This window comes from Chionomys nivalis, chromosome 4, assembly GCF_950005125.1.
Source record: "Chionomys nivalis chromosome 4, mChiNiv1.1, whole genome shotgun sequence".
In the NCBI taxonomy this organism is placed as follows: Eukaryota; Metazoa; Chordata; class Mammalia; order Rodentia; family Cricetidae; genus Chionomys; species Chionomys nivalis.
Genome location: NC_080089.1, coordinates 18,761,537 through 18,778,674, shown reverse-complemented (window position 1 = coordinate 18,778,674; position 17,138 = coordinate 18,761,537). Strand labels below are relative to the sequence as shown.

Below are 17,138 nucleotides of genomic sequence, written 5' to 3'. Positions count from 1 at the left end.
ACTAAATATGTACTCAATTTTAGAGAAGATTCCATGAGGTGCTGAGAAGAAGGGATATTCTTTTGTGTTTTGGTGGAATGTGCTGTAGATGTCTGTTAAATCCATTTGAGTCATGACATCTGTTAGTTCTCTTACTTCTTTCTTAAGTATCTGTCTGGTTGACCTAACCATTGGTTAGAGGGGGGTGTTGAAGTCTCCTACTATTAGTGTTTGGGGTTTGATGTGCTATTTAAGCTTTAGTAATGTTTCTTTTACATTTGTGGATGATCTTTTATTGGGATATATATGTTCAGGATTGAGACTTCATCTTGATGGATTTTTCCTGTTTGAGTATAAAGTGTCCTTCTCCATATCTTCTGATTGATTTTAGTTTGAAGTCTATTTTGTTAGATATTAGGAGAGTTACATCCACTTGTTTCTTAGGTCCATTTGATTGGAAAATCTTTTCCCAACCCTTTACTCTGAGGTAATGTCTGTCTGAGGTTGAGGTGTGTTTCTTGTGTACAGCAGAAGGATGGATCCTGCTTTCATATCCATTCTCTTAGCCTGTGTCTTTTTATGGGTGAATTTAGTCCATTGATATTGAGAGATATTAAGTAATTGCTAATTCCTGTTAATTTTTGGTGGTAGTGTTTGTGTGTTTCCCTTCTTTATGGTTTGCTGATGTGAGGTTATCTGTTGCCTGTGTTTTTGTGGGTGCAGTTAGCTTTCTTAGGTTGGAGTTTTCCTTCTAGTACTTTCTGTAGGGCTGGATTTGTGGAACGGTATTGTTTAAATCTGGTTTTGTCATGGAGTACCTTGTTTTCTCCATCTATGGCGATTGAAAGCTTTGCCAGGTATAGTAGTCTGGGCTTGCACCCGGGATCTCTTAGTGTCTGCATCATATCTGTCCAGGAGTTTCTAACTTTCATGGTTTCATGGTTTCCATTGAGAAGTCAGGTATAATTCTGTTTGGTCTGCCTTTATAGGTTACTTGATCTTTTTGCTTTGCAGCTCTTCATATTTTTTCTTTATTCTGTATATTTAGTGTTTTCATTATTATATACTAGGGGACTTTTTTGTCCACTTTGTTTTTTTTCTTCTGTAAGCTTCTTGTACCTTCATATGCATATCCTTCTTTAGGTTTGAAAAGCTTTCTTCTATGATTTTGTTGAATATATTTTCTGTGCCTTTGAGCTGGAATTCTCCTTCTTCTACCTGTATTGTTCTTAGGTTTGGTCTTTTCATGGTGTCCCAGATTTCCAGAATGTTTTGTGTTGAGAATTTGTTGGATTTAACATTTTCTTTGACTGATGAACCTATTTTCTCTATAGTAACTTCTCTGTTCCATCTGTTGTATTCTGTTGGTTATGTTTGTATTGGCAGTTCCTATTTGTTTAACCAGATTTCCATAGCCAGAATTCCCTCTGTTTGTGTTTTCTTTATTGCATCTGTTTTAGTTTTTAACTCTTTTTTTCATTTTATTTTTATTTATTTATTTATTAAAGATTTCTGCCTCCTCCCCACCACCGCCTCTCATTTCCCTCCCCCTTCCCCAATCAAGTTCCCCTCCCTCGTCAGCCCTAAGAGCAATCAGGGTTCCCTGCCTTGTGGGAAGTCCAAGGACCACCCACCTCCTTCCAGGTCTAGTAAGGTGAGCATCCAAACTACCTAGGCTCCCACAAAGCCAGTACGTGCAGTAGGATCAAAACCCAGTGCCATTATTCTTGAGTTCTCAGTAGTCCTCATTGTCCACTGTGTTTAGCGAGTCCGGTTTTATCCCATGCTTTTTCAGACCCAGGCCAGCTGGCCTTGGTGAGTTCCCGATAGAACATCCCCATTGTCTCAGTGTGTGGGTGCACCCCTCGCGGTCCTGAGTTCCTTGTTCGTGCTCTCTCTCCTTCTGCTCCTGATTTGGACCTTGGGATTTCAGTTCGGTGCTCCAATGTGGGTCCCTGTCTCTGTCTCCTTTCATCGCCTGATGAAGGTTAATATCTAGGAGGATGGACTATATGTTTTTCTGTGGGTTCACCTTCTTATTTAGCTTCTCTAGGATCACGAATTATAGGCTCAATATCATTTATTTATGGCTAGAAACCAAATATGAGTGAGTACATCCCATGTTCCTCTTTTTGGGTCTGGCTTACCTCACTCAGGATACTGTTTTCTATTTCCGTCCATTTACATGCAAAATTCAAGAAGTCATTGCTTTTTACAGCTGAGTAGTACTCTAATATGTATATATTCCATACTTTCTTCATTCATTCTTCCATTGATGGGCGTCTAGGTTGTTTCCAGGTTCTGGCTATTACAAACAATGCTGCTATAAACATAGTTGAGCATATACTTTTGTTGTATGATAGGGCATCTCTTGGGTATATTCCCAAGAGTGGTATTGCTGGGTCCAGGGGTAGGATGATCCCGAATTTCCTGAGAAACCACCAAACTGCTTTCCAAAGTGGTTGCACAAGTTTGCATTCCCACCAGCAATGGATGAGTGTACCCCTTTCTCCACAACCTCTCCAGCAAAGGCTATCATTGGTGTTTTTGATTTTAGCTATTCTGACAGGAGTAAGATGGTATCACAAAGTTGTTTTGATTTGCATTTCCCTGATTGCTAAGGAGGGTGAGCATGACCTTAAGTGTCTTTTGGCCATTTGAACTTCTTCTGTTGAGAATTCTCTGTTCAGCTCAGTGCCTCATATTATAATTGGGTTAATTAGCATTTTACAGTCTAGTTTCTTGAGTTCTTTATATATTTTGGAGATCAGACGTTTGTCAGTTGCAGGGTTGATGAAGATCTTCTCCCAGTCAGTAGGTTGCCTTTTTGTCTTAGTGACAGTGTCCTTTGCTTTACAGAAGCTTCTCAGTTTCAGAAGGTCCCATTTATTCAATGTTGTCCTTAATGTCTGTGCTGCTGGGGTTATACGTAGGAAGTGGTATCCTGTGCCCATGTGTTGTAGAGTACTTCCCACTTTCTCTTTTATCAGGTTCAGTGTGTTCAGACTGATATTGAGGTCTTTAATCCATTTGGACTTGAGTTTTGTGCATGGTGATAGATAGGGATCTATTTACATTTTCTACAGATTGACATCCAGTTATGCCAGCACAATTTGTTGAAGATGCTCTCTTTTTTCGATTGTATACTTTTAGCTCCTTTATTGAAAATCAGGTGTTCATAGGTTTATGAGTTAAAGTCAGGGTCTTCTATTCGATTCCATTGGTCGACTTCTCTGTTTTTATACCAATACCAAATTGTTTTCAATATTGTAGCTCTGTAATAGAGTTTGAAGTCAGGGATGGTAATGCCTCCAGACAGTCCTTTATTGTATAAGATTGTTTTGGCTATCCTGGGTTTTTTGTTTTTCCATATAAAGTTGGTTATTGTCTTCTCCAGATCTGTGAAGAATTTTGATGGGATTTTGATGGGGATTGCATTGAATCTATAGATTGCTTTTGGTAGAATTGCCATTTTTACTATGCTGATCCTCCCAATCCAAGAGCAAGGGAGATCCTTCCATTTTCTGGTGTCCTCTTCAATTTCTTTCTTCAAAGACTTAAAGTTCTTGTCAAATAGATCTTTCACTTTCTTGGTCAGAGTTACCTCAAGATATTTTATGCTATTTGTGGCTATCATGAAAGGTGATGATTCTCTTATTTCCCTCTCTGCTTCCTTATCCTTAGTGTATAGGAAGGCAACTGATTTTTGGAGTTGATCTTGTATCCTGCCACATTACTAAAGATGTTTATCAGCTGTAAGAGTTCTTTGGTAGAGTTTTTGGGGTCGCTTATGCATACTATCATATCATTTGCAAATAACGAAAGCCTAACTTCTTTCTTTCCAATACGAATCCCCTTGATCCCCTTATGTTGTCTTATTGCTATTGCTAGAACTTCAAGCACTATATGGAAGAGGTATGGAGAGAGTGGATAGCCTTGTCATGTTCTTGATTTTAGTGGGATGGCTTTGAGTTTTTCTCCATTTAATTTAATGTTAGCTGTCGGCTTGCTGTAGATAGCTTTTATTATCTTTAGGCATGACCCTTGTATCCCTAATCTCTCCAAGACCTTTATCATAAAGGGGTGTTGAATTTTGTCGAATGCTTTTTCAGCATCTAATGAAATGATCATATGTTTTTTTTTTCAGTTTATTTATATGATGGATTACATTGATAGATTTGCTTATGTTGAACCAGCCCTGCATCTCTGGGATGAAGCCTACTTGATCATAATGGATAATTTTTCTAATGTGTTCTTAGATTCGGTTTGCCAGTATTTTATTGAGAATTTTTGCGTCAATGTTCATGAGTGAGATAGGCCTGTAATTCTCTTTCTTGGTTGGGTCTTTGTGTGGTTTTGGTATCAGGGTAACTGCAGCTTCATAAAAGGAATTTGGTAATGACTCTTTTATTTCTATATTGTGAAATACATTAAGGAGTATAGGTATTAGGTCTTCTTGGAAGTTCTGGTAGAATTCTGCATTGAAACCATCTGGTCCTGGGCTTTTTTTGGAAGGGAGATTTTTGATAACCATTTCTAATTCTTCGGGACTAACAGGTCTATTTAGATAGTTTACCTGGTCTTGGTTTAACTTTGGTATATGGTCTTATCTAAAAAAATGTCCATTTCTTTTGCATTTTCCAGTTTTGTGGCATATAGGCTTTTGTAGTAAGATCTAATGATTCTCTGAATTTCTTCTGTGTCTGTGGTTATGTCCCTCTTTTCATTTCTGATCTTATTTATTTGCGTGTTCTCTCTCTGTCATTTAATTAGTTTGCATAGGGGTTTGTCAATCTTGTTGATTTTCTCCAAGAACCAACTTTTTGTTCCATTGATTCTTTGGACTGTTTTCTGTGTTTCTATTTTGTTGATTTCAACCCTGAGTTTGATTATTTCCAGGCTTCTACTCCTCCTGGGCGCGTCTGCTTCTTTTTTTTCTAGAGTTTTCAGGTGGGCTGTTAAGTCCCCAGTGTATGCTTTCTCCGTTTTCTTTAAGTGGGCACTTAGTGCTATGAACTTTCCTCTTAGCACTGCTTTCATAGTGTCCCATAGGTCTGAGTATGTTGTCTCTTTATTTTCATTAAATTCAAGGAAGACTTTAATTTCTTTCTTAATTTCTTCCTTGACCCAGGTGTGGTTCAGTAGTTGACTGTTCAGTTTCTATGAGTTTGTCTGCTTTCTGGGGGTAGCATTGTTGTTGCCTTTTAGCTTTAATCCATGGTGATCTGATAAGACACAGATGGACACTGATATTTTTTTGTATCTGTGGAGGTTTCCTTTGTTACTGAGTATGTGGTCAGTTTTCGAGAAGGTTCCATGAGCTGCAGAGAAGAAGGTATATTCTTTCCTATTTGGGTGGAGTATTCTATAGATGTCTGGTAAGTCCATTTGCTTCATTACCTCCAATAATTCTCTTAATTCTCTATTAGGTTTCTGTCTGATTGACTTGTCCATTGGTGAGAGAGGTGTGTTGAAGTCTCCTACTACTAGTGTGTGTTGTTTGATGTCTGCCTTGAGTTCTAGTAATATTTCTTTTACATAAGTGGGTGCTTTTATATTAGGGGCATAGATATTCAGGATTGAGACTCCATCCTGATGAATTGTTCCTGTTATGAGTATAAAGTGTCCATCTCGATCTCTTCTGATTGATTTTAGTTTGAAGTCAGTTTTGTGAGAAATTAGTCGTATGGCCACACCTGCTTGTTTCTTGGGATCATTTGCTTGAAAAACCTATTCCCAACCCTTTACTCTGAGTAGATACCTGTCTTTTTGGTTGAGATGTGTTTCTTGTAAACAGCAGAATGTTGGATCCTGTTTTCGTATCCAATCTCTTAACCTGTGCTTTTTTATAGGTGAATTGAGACCATTAATATTAAGTGATATTAATGACCAGTGGTTATTTACTCGGTTATTCTTATTGTTTTTGGTATTAGAGTTTGTGTGTTTCCCTTCTTTGAGTTGTGCTGGTGAAGGGTCGCTAGATGCCTGAGTTATTGTAGGCAGTGTTGGCAATGCTGGATTCCTTGGGTTGTAATTTTCCTTCTATTACTTTCTGTAGGGCTGATTTGTGGCTATGTATTGTTTAAATTTGTTCTTTCCTGGAATGTTTTGTTTTCTCCATTGATAGTGAACGATAGCTTGGCTGGGTATAGTAGTTTGGGCTTGCATCCATGGTCTCTTAGTTTCTGCAGTACCTCTATCCAGGACCTTCTGGCTTTCATGGTTTCCATAGAGAAGTCAGGTGTAAGTCTGATTGGTTTACCTTTATAAATTACTTGGCCTTTTTCCTTTGCAGCTCTTAATATTCATTCTTTAATCTATATATTTTGTGTTTTGATTATTATATGGCGAGGGGATTTTTTTTTGATCCAGTCTATTTGGTGTTCTGTATGCTTCTTGAATATTCAAAGGAACATCTTTCTTTATGTTGGAAAAGTTTTCTTCCATAATTTTGTTAAAAATATTTTCTGGGCCTTTGAGCTGTGACTCTTCTCCTTCTATCCCTATTATTCTTAGGTTTGGTCTTTTTATTGTGTCCTATATTTCTTGAATATTTTGTGATGAGATTTTGTTGGCTTTTCTGTTTTTCTTTGATCAGTGCATTTATTTTCTCTATGGTGTCCTCAGAATCTGAGATTCTTTCTTCTATCTCTTGTATTCTATTGATTATGCTTGTTTCTGTAGTCTCTGCTTGTTGACCTAGATTTTCCATATCCAGCTCTTCCTCAGTTTGTTTTTTCTTCCTTCCTTCGATTTCAGTTTTCAATTCTTGAACTGTTTCCATTACCTGTTTGATCACTTTTTCTTGGTTTCCCAGGGTATCATTTACGTATTTACTCATTTCTTCAAACTTTTTGTTATACTTCTCATCCATTTCTATAAGGGCTTTTTTTTTTTTTTTTTTTTTTTGGTTTTGGTTTTTCGAGACAAGGTTTCTCTGTGGTTTTGGAGCCTGTCCTGGAACTAGCTCTTGTAGACCAGGCTGACTTCGAACTCACAGAGATCTGCCTGCCTCTGCCTCCCGAGTGCTAAGATTAAAGGCGTGCGCCACCACTGCCCGGCTTATAAGGGCATTTTTTACATGTTGTTTAATGGACTCTATTGCTTTCATAAAGTCAATTTTTTTTCCACTTCTTCTGTGTTAGGATGTTCAAGTCCTTCTGTTGTAAGATCATTGGGTTCTGGGGTTTTCATGTCGTTTTTCAGATTGTTGGGTGAATTCTTGCCTTGGCGCCTGCCCATCTCCTCCTACCGATGCTATCTAATGGGTCTTTTGGTTTAATTGTAATGGGACGATCTGATCTCAGTGTGGGTTTCCCTGTTTCATGCTTGGACCATCCTGCATCTGCCACGTCTACTCCGCATCCGCCATGTTTGCTCCATGTCCGCCGCATCTGCGCTGGTCTCTGCACTGTGTCTACGCCCAGTTTTCAAGCCTTGAACTGCTTGCTTAACCTGTTTGATTGTTTTTTCTTGACTTTTTTATTTGAGTTTCATTAAGAGATTTATTGATTTCTTCCAATTTTTGTTTGTCTTTCTTTTGATTTCTTTAAGGGATTTTTTTCATTTCTTCCTTAAAGGTCTCTATCAACCTATTAAAGTTATATTTAGTATCATTTTCTTCTGCTTCCTTTGGTTTAGGGTGACCAGGTCTTCCTGTTATATGACCACTGGGTTCTGATGTTACCATGTTGCTTTTTAGGCTGTTGAATAAATTCTTGTATTTATGCTTAACCATTTCTTCCTCCAATTGGTGCTGGCAGTGTCTTTGCCTCTTGATCCAATCCTTTCAGCTGCCATCTATATCTCAGGGAACTGCTCTTGGTCTGCTCTGTGCAGTTGCTGCCTGTATCTCAGGGTGTTGCTGAGGTCTCTCCTGAACCATTGTCTTGGTTCACACTGTGCAGTCGCAGCCTGTGATTCAGAGTTCCTCTGAGGTCACAAGGGATGAGTCACCATTTTTATATGTATATATCATGTATTTTTCTCATATTCACCTTTCATTGCCTCTTTCATTGCTTCTGCTATCCTTTTCCTCATCTGCTTCCTCTTTTCAATTAGACTTTCTGATTTCATAAATTTCAAATTTTATTTTTAAATCTAGATTTTGCATATAAGATTGAATATGTGATATATGTCTTCTTGAGTGGCTTGTTTCACTTAACATGATGTTGTACATTTCCACCCTTTTTGTAAATGTCATCATTTCATTCTTCTCTATAATAAGATAATATTTAATTGTATCTATATACTAGATTTTCTTTTTCAATTCATCTCTTGGAGGTTACAGGGACTAATTCTTTATCTCGGATTTTATGAATAGTTATGCATTAAACATGTATGTAGGTATCTCTGTTGTCTGTGACTTAGATTCATTTAGGTAGATCAAGCTTGATTTTGTGAAATAAATCTATCATAAGTTTTTATATTTTCTCTAATTTTGAATAATCTATTTACTTCAGTTAAATCTGGTATTGAGCAAACATGTTTTACTTTTGGTAACACAATGCATTATATATAGTAAAGCTGCAAGAAACATCCTCATTCCTCTAAGAAAAGAAGGAATGAAGTATGTTTCTGAAATACATGGACACATCCCTTCTTACTGATTCAAATCTTTAGTGATTCTCAGGTTTAATCTATGCAGCTATGTAGCACCTACACCAACCCTTCTTCCACAGTAAAAATCACCAGTTGATACAATTCATTCCCATCTGGCGCAAGTCCTCTTCCATGACAGACATCATCAGTTGATAGCAGTATCCATTCCCACCTGTATCAAACCCTCTTTTGTGGTAGATATCACCACCTGGTAATGTTATTCATTTCTACCTGTAATAAGCCCTCTTCCTGGGAGGAATTATTAATTGATAGTAGTATCCACTCACTCTGTATTTAAAGTAGCTCCAGAATTCTTACCACACATAAGAGTAACTCAGGAAGTTACTTCTGATCCATTTTTGCTGTTTGATAGTCTAGGATTCTCTGACATGTACGGACTTTTGTAGTTTTCCTGTGACATTAATAGCTTAACATAAGCTCATCTGGATCATCAGATGTGACTTCATCCAGTTCTCTGCTTTCTCTGGTGGTCAGCCAAAAACAGTATACACTATTTATACTTGATGACTTTGTAATTTCTTACTGCAGTTACTTCTTGCTCAAAATGTCACAGCCTTGGCCTTGGAGCCTGTAAGAACCCATCCTCCACATATCTGAAGTGGTATTGCAATTAAAAGTACTATCTCTAGATTTAGCTGGCTTAAAAGTTGGGTTCATTTCAATTCCTAATTCATGGTAAACTCTAAGAATGATAAATCAGATTGTCCTTTGATGTAGAACTGATTATATGACCATTTAACTGGTGCTATTGAATAATAAATATTGAGGAAAGGAATGAGTCTAGATACAGAAGAGATAGAAATTAATATGATGAACACGTGTAGTCCAGAGTACATTTGATGGCTTTGTTGAATCCCAGGCTATAGTTTGAGGGACAGCAGTGTGGTAAACAGTGAAAGTCATTGCCATAGAGTTAGTGGGGTTATAATCTAAGGAAATGAAGTAGCTACTAGAATAAAACATCTGAGAGCATCTTAGCCTCCTTCCTTCTTTCACCCTCTGTTTACCCATCAGAATGCTTGGGCTAGGGCGTATCACTTTGGGTCCACTGTTTTCCTCACTCCATCTCTTATCCAGGACACTACTACCTCTTACCCTGACACCAGAAAGCTTTTCCTGAAGTTTCTCTGCTTCTAATTCTCCCTTTGCAATCTGTTTACCATACACAAGAAGGTTTTTAAATGTGTATCCAAAACCTGGGTACTGTGCCCCACACCTTAAATCCCAGCACTTGGAAGGCTGAGACAGGAGGATCTGAGTTCAAGGCCACTATGGACTACATAATAAGATTCTGGCTCAAGAAAGTTGGTTTATTTAACATATTATATCAGAGTATATTACTTTCCTAGATGAAATATTTCTGTAATTTCTCATCGTTGTTACATGATTAGCATTTGGGCCCAGGGAGATGCCCCAGCATTTAAGAACACTGGCTGCTCTTACAGAGCAGGTTCAGTTCCCCTCACCCACATGTCAGTTTCCTACCATCTGTACCCCCAGTCCCAGAGCTCCTGGTGCCCTCTTCTGAACTGCATGCATGTGTTCCGCACACCCATACATACAAAATTAAAACGTGGTAAAGCAAAGCAAAACACATTATTTACCACGCATATCTCTTAATAACCATTCTTTCCTTTTTTTCCTTCCCTCCCTCCCCCTTCTCTCCCTTCCTTCTTTTCAACCTCACTTTATCTCTTCTTTCCCTGCTTTCCTTTCTCTTCCTCTTTCCTCCATTTTTCCCTTCTTTTCTATTCCCTTCCTTTTCCCCTTTCACACTATCTTCCTTCCTCCTTTCTTCCCTTCCTCCTGTCCCCCTTTTCTCTTTTTTCCTTTCTCACGTTCTCCCTTCCATCTTCCTCGCTTCCTGTTACTCTCACCAAGAGATGGCATTGGTAGAACAGCGATAGAGAGGACAGCAAAAATGTCCCTAATGCTCTCTCTTTCTCCTTCATTCATTATTGCCAGTGAGGCTGTGTTATCCACGGGTTCCTGATATTCTCTGCTATGACAATGCTTTGCCCCTTTGTTCTTCAGATCTTTTGAATTTATTTTCTAATATTTTCATCCATCCTTCAGGGTTTGTTCTTGTTGTTGTTGGAGTTCTCTCATAATTAAATATCAGACATTAATTCTATTCTGCTAACCACAAATATTTGCTATGGTATTTCATGTAGGAAATATAAATTTGTTGAACAAAGGAAGGAAATAAAATTGCAGTCAGTGAGACTAAAATGATAGGTCAGGTGATAAATTGCTTGATTTACAAATCTAAGGATCCAAGTTCTCTTCCCAGAACTCATAGGTTCACTTCTAATCTCAGTGCTTCAGAGATTTTTTTAAAAAGTAGGTTCCTGGGGCTCTCTGGCTAACTAGAACAGTTGATTTGGTGAAATGTAGACTAAAGAGACCATATCTGAAAAAGAAATAAAAGTAATAGGGTACAGAAAGTGTTCAAGGAATGACATCCAAGTATGTCCTTCCCCGCCTCCAGACATACATACACTCACCCCCACATCATACATAGGCATATACACATACACACACATTCCCATTTATATGAGCACAGAGACAATAAAGAGCTGTCACATGTAATTTAATTTATGCTCTATATCTGCTGTGGTTAGGAAGCCAATTGAGCAGTTAGGAAAGGTTGTAGGACACCCACCTCTCTTGCACACGCAGAGACACACACACATGCATACAGAGGAAGTATACATTCTTACTTGAATTTGTTCAAGGACAAATTGAGTGGAGTCTTGTGATGCAGAGAATAGGAGCCTATCTTTGGGAGGACTGGCGCAGGCTGTAGAAAGGGTAAAACAAGGATCTCATGCAAGCTGAAGACAGATTTCTTTTCTCTGCTTTTTGGCTTTGCAGCCATGACCCATTCCCTGGTGCCCTTTACCCTCAACTTCACCATCACAAATCTACAATACACACCAGCTATGACAAATCCAGGATCCTTAAAGTTCAACAAAACAGAGAAGGTCCTGCAGTACCTGGTAAGTGTTCTTATATAATAACCTCCCTCTTCTATCTCTTAATCACCCCTGCAGTTTCTTATTCTTTCCTCTCTCCTTCCTCTCCAGCTTGCTGCTGTGTTCAAGAATACCACCATTGGTCCAATGTACTCTGGGTGTCAATTGACCTTGCTCACGTAAGTCTTAGGTTTTGTGCTTCTCACATTCCCCACTTGCCCATCAAAGCAGCACTGAGTACCTGGGATGCTATCTGTCTTGAATCTTTTCCCCAGTTCTTAACCTCTGAACTTCTTTCTGGTCCTAACCAAGATGTAGAATATACCTCCAGGAATAATTTCTCAGAGATGTTAAAAATTAATCTTCATTCAAGAAAATGTGTAAATCCAAACTGTTTGTGGCATGCCCACCTCTCTTTTTAAAGATTTATTTTTATTTGCATGTGTGTGTTTGTGTGTGTGCAGATTCATATGTGTCTACCCAAGTGCATGCATGTGTAACAGTCTGAGAACAACCTATTGAGTCATTACCTTCCTTTCCCCTTGTTTATGTGTTAGTTTCTCTTGTTATTTCTTCCTCTGGGCTGTAAATGCAAACTTTCAGCTGATTCTCCTGTCTGTGTCTCCCATCTCTCTCTGTCAGTGCTCATACTGGAATGACAGCTGCAAACAACTATACCCAGGTTTAAAACTTCCGTTGCTAGGGTTGTGCTACCCGCACTCCTCTCCAGCGAGTTATCTCATTGCTTTCCATGTTCATTTCCTAACCCATCTTAGAACTGTTCAAGGGGGCTGAAGAGTTCTGTGCTCACAGCTAAGACAAAAAGGAAGAACTACGGAATCAAACAGCTAAGTTATTTGCAAGGTCATTGAGCTGAACAGCCTGATTGATTTTCAGGCTTATTCTGAGATGATGGATTAAAAGTTGTAGGAGGCTGGCACAAATTAAGCATTTCTAACTCGAAAATGCTCACAGCTCCAGAAAACTGCATGTGCAGGTGTGTGTGTGTGTGTGTGTGTGTGTCATATGAGAGTGTGTTGCTATACCTGTTTGTCTGGGTGTGTTTAGCCCAAGGTTGACATGGGATGTCTTTAATTGTTTCTCTACCTTCTATTTTTGTGACAATTTCTCAGTAAACCTGAAACTCACCCCTCCATCTATACTGGCTGGTCAATGAAATGCAGGGATCACTCCCACAGATCTGGGATTAAAGATATGTACTGCTATGCCCAACATTTTTGTGGCTTCTGGGATTTGAACTTGGGTCTTCAAGTTTGTGCAGCAAATGATCTTACTCACTGAGCCATGTCTTTAACCCTAGAATTTCGAGCATGCCAAGTTGATCCTCAATTTTTTTTGAATATTAGAGAAATTTAAACTTCATGTTAAATTTGTAAAAAAAAATTATACAACTATTCCAAAAATCTGAAATGCTCTCATATCTGAAAAAAATTGTCATCCTAAGCATTTCAGATAAGAGATATTCAACTTGAACGCTCATGAATAAAAATCCTGCCGTCTCTAGTCCCAGTTTACCTTCTTTGTCCAATGATTATTCATAAATTGTAGATTTTTTTGCCTTGTAAGAATGCTAATTTTATCTCTGTGGTGTGTGTGTATGTGTGTGTTCATGCATGAATGGCTTTATACATATCTATGTGTACATGCATGTGGAGGCCGGAGGTCAACCTCAGTTATTATCCCTCAGGTCTCACCACCTTGTTTTTCATTTGTTTGTTTGGTTTTTGAGGTCTCTCCTTATCTTGGAACTTTCCAATACGGCTAAGTTGACTGACCAGTGAGCCCTAGAGATCTATGTTTCACATCCCAAGCATTAGACTTACATGTGTATACCACCAGGGTCAGCTTTTTAACACAGGCTCTCCAACAGAGCTCGGGTGCTAGTGTTCACAGGGCAACTCATTACTGACAGAGCCATCGGCCCAGTCCTCTTGTGACATTTTCTGTCAGTATTATTCTTTTTTGTTCAGAAAAGAATTTTATTTTTATTCATATGTAAGTGTGTGCTTATGTGTGAGCATGCACACATACATGTGGGTGCTGCTGGAGTCTAGAAGATGATATCATGTGTCCTGGAGTTGCAGGCACAGGGCTTATGAGCTGCCCAGAAGACATGCTGGAAACAAAATTCAGGTCCTCTGCAAGAATGGCAAGCATCATTAGCTTATTGAGCCATATCTCCAGCTCTCAGACAATCTTACAAGCCTCCTTATCATCCACTTTGAATTTATTCTCATCCCTATATCTCCATGCGTCCAGACCTGAAAAGGATGGATCAGCCACTGGAGTGAACATGATCTGTACCCATCGATCTGAGCCCACGGGCATGGGGCTGGACCCAAAGCAGCTGTACTGGGAGCTGAGCCGTGAGACCCATGGCATCACCCAGCTGGACTTCATAATCCTAGACAAGAACAGCCTTTACGTCAATGGTGAGTGTGTGAGCAGCTGCAGGTATCTTCCCCAGGGAGTTCATTGTACATTCTAGGCTCTAGAACGCTCACACACACAGAGAGAAAGACAGAAAGAGACAGAACACACACACACAGAGAGAGAGAGAGAGAGAGAGAGAGAGAGACAGAGAGAGACAAAGAGACAGAGAGACAGAGAGGAAGGGAAGACAGAGAGGGGGAGAGAAAAGAGGGGGAGGAGAGAGAGGAAAGGAAGATGGAAACAGGGAAAGAGAAGCAATAGCTTTTCTGGAAATAAAGGAAAGACTAGATACCGAAGTTGCAGAGGGTGGATGTGAGGTGAATGGCAGACAACCTGATAAAGAATTTTTTTATGTTTTAATTACGTTTTCTAGATTTTGTCTACAGAGTCTTCGTGTGTGTGTGTGTCGCTGGGTTTCAAATGGAGGGCTTTATGTATACTGGACAAATGCTCTCCTATTGACCTCTGATTTTTAGAACTAGCCCCCAGAATCTGCATTTTGAGAGTGGTGGGTAAATATGATTTAAAAATAAATCCAAGTTAGGTCAGGCAACACATACCTGTACTTGTATATAATGATACACACCTGTGATCTCAGCCACTTAAGAGAGCTATAAGCATAAAGATCATGAGTTCAAGATTTATCTGGGCTATAATGTGAGACTCTGTCTTAGTCAAGTAGAAGTCTAGGGATCTAGATAAGTGGTAGATCAATTCCCTAGCATGTTCAAGGCCTTAGATGCTATCCCATTCATTCCAGGCTTTTGCAACCTTTTCATTCCTTATTCCTTGAATATTAACTTTTGGTTTTTTTTCTTTATGCAGGTTATAACCATTGGCTCCTGACTTCAAACACTAGCAGTAAGTAATTTGAACCCACATATCATGTCACCCTCATCCCACATCCCTAGAAAGGGAAGGAGCCCAAACAGCTTAAGTTTTCCTCATCTGCAATCTTTATCTCCTGACTCAGAAAAGATACTCCCAGAATAGATTCAGACAGTGAAAATGATTTTATGATCTTTTGATGAGGAGCCCTTACCTAGAGAAAAGCATTTTCTCTTAGATTCATTTTAATTTTCATCTAATTGCTATGGCTTTTACTGGTATCCTGTCAATAAGTACAACTCTTGTCTTGGGCTCTTCAGGTATGAGCTTCTGTTTTTGATACCTTTCTACAGGGTGGGTGAAATGGCTCAGTTGATGAAGTGCTTACTATACAAGCACAAGGACCTGAGTTCAGTTCCTACCATCCACAAAAAAGCTGGGCATGGTAATATGTACTTGGAATCTTAGCACTGGAGAGACATAGGAAAATGTGATATCTACAAACCTCTCATGTCCTGTGACAGTGGGAAATTAGGAAATCCCTGAGGCTTCATTCATTCATCCATGCATGCATGTAACAAGTATTAATTAAGAACTTACTGTATTAAATGCCCTGATGATGATGTGACATAAACAAACAGAACAGACAGCAGGGCAGAAAGAGAAGAAAAACAGAATTATACGGGTAAGTGTTCGATTAAAATAGATGGCCCTAGGGTGAGACCTGTGGGTACCTGGATGAGTTTCTCTCTACTTATGCTTTTAATGACAAAGTTAAGGGTCTGGAATGGTGACATATTGAGTTAAAGAACTGGGAATGAGAATTTAAGAAGACAAGAAATAAGAAGACAAAAAGAATAACTGGAACCAGGAAGTTTTGCATAACCTGATGACTTATGCCAAATAAGTTCATTAAAAAGTCGGTATCATGCTGGGCGGTGGTGGCGCAAGCCTTTAATTCCAGCACTCGGGAGGCAGAGGCAGGCGGATCTCTGTGAGTTCGAGACCAGCCTGGTCTACAAGAGCTAGTTTCAGGACAGGCTCCAAAGCTACAGAGAAACCCTGTCTCGAAAAACCAAAAAAAAAAAAAAAAAAAAAAAAGAAGTCGGTATCATATATACTCTTTCCAAGAGGAAAATATCCCTTAGGACAAGGGTAAGTACAGCCCAGAAAAAAAGGATGTCAGCTTCAACTTCTCCTCAGAGACACTGACTCTAGCATCAGACTGGCCTTGCCAAGTCCATTCTCAGACAAGGACACAAAAGTAAAGTTTCTTCTGTCCTTTCATTATGGACTCTGAGAAAGACCTGGATCAGTCTGTTTCCCCACATTCTTAGGTGTGTGTCTTGTGTAGATATTTGCGCACGCATGTGGATGCCAAAGATCAATGGTGGGTGTTGTTCCCATATGCTCGCCACATTATTTTTTTTTTTAAGATAGTGTCTGACTAATTTGTAGCTCACCAATTCAGTTTTACTATCATCCAGCCAACAAGCTCCAGAGATCCTCCTGTCTCTGTCTTACCGGTGCTCGGATCACAGGTGTGTAGTATAACACTGCACCCAGGTTTTTGAATAGGTTCTGAGGATCTGAAATCAGACCCTTATGTTTGTGAGACAAGCGCTGGACTGACTGAGCCACCTCCACCGCCCCTTTGTTTTCCACTGAGAAGAAATGAGAACATACACTATACATAGACCTGAGAAATCCAATGTCATCTAGTATGGGTGGGCTCTACCTTGGCTGAAGTTCAGCATCCCATACCCAGGCTTCTCATAACTGTGCATTGGCTCTGTTGAAGATTCTGAAAGAGCAGACACTGTTCTTATCTTATTCTAGTCTCTTGTTTTACATTGCTGAAAGTGCTAGGGTGTGAGGTTCAAGGTGAATGCTGCGGCAGACCGTGATTTAGGGTAGGAGACGCATTAGAACAGTAATTAGTTAGTCCCTTGGACAGACAGCACAGTGGTGGCTCTGATGAAAGATCAAGTCCATGGAGTGCAGTGAGGATCCTTTCTTAAAGATCTAAGAGGAAGAGGGTGATTCATGTAGTCAGGCTGTCCCCAATTCCTAGATGGGCATCAGGCTGTCCCTGATTCTTAGGGAGAGGAAGGAGAGGGACCTTACATTTCCAAGAAAGAATGTGTGACTCTTGGGATGTGGAGGAAGTGAGAAGAGGGGCACACAGCTAGTTTCAGGTGTACTGTGTGGAAGGTGTCAGCACAGGTAGTGCTCTGAACCTGCTTGAGTGTGGCATCCTCAAATCTGTGAACTTCC

The 17,138-nt window shown here is 39.4% G+C and overlaps 1 protein-coding gene across 1 annotated transcript in view; it reads left to right on the top strand.

Moving 5' to 3' along the window:
* Muc16 (mucin 16, cell surface associated) overlaps window positions 1–17,138 on the top strand; it is a 191,987-nt gene that overhangs the window by 79,307 nt on the left and 95,542 nt on the right. Inside the window, exons 15-20 of the mRNA XM_057766818.1 lie at window positions 11,479–11,603; window positions 11,691–11,758; window positions 13,860–14,032; window positions 14,583–14,595; window positions 15,846–15,925; window positions 17,076–17,087. Of these exons, the coding sequence (XP_057622801.1) occupies window positions 11,479–11,603; window positions 11,691–11,758; window positions 13,860–14,032; window positions 14,583–14,595; window positions 15,846–15,925; window positions 17,076–17,087 (471 nt within the window). The remainder of the gene's footprint in view (window positions 1–11,478; window positions 11,604–11,690; window positions 11,759–13,859; window positions 14,033–14,582; window positions 14,596–15,845; window positions 15,926–17,075; window positions 17,088–17,138) is intronic.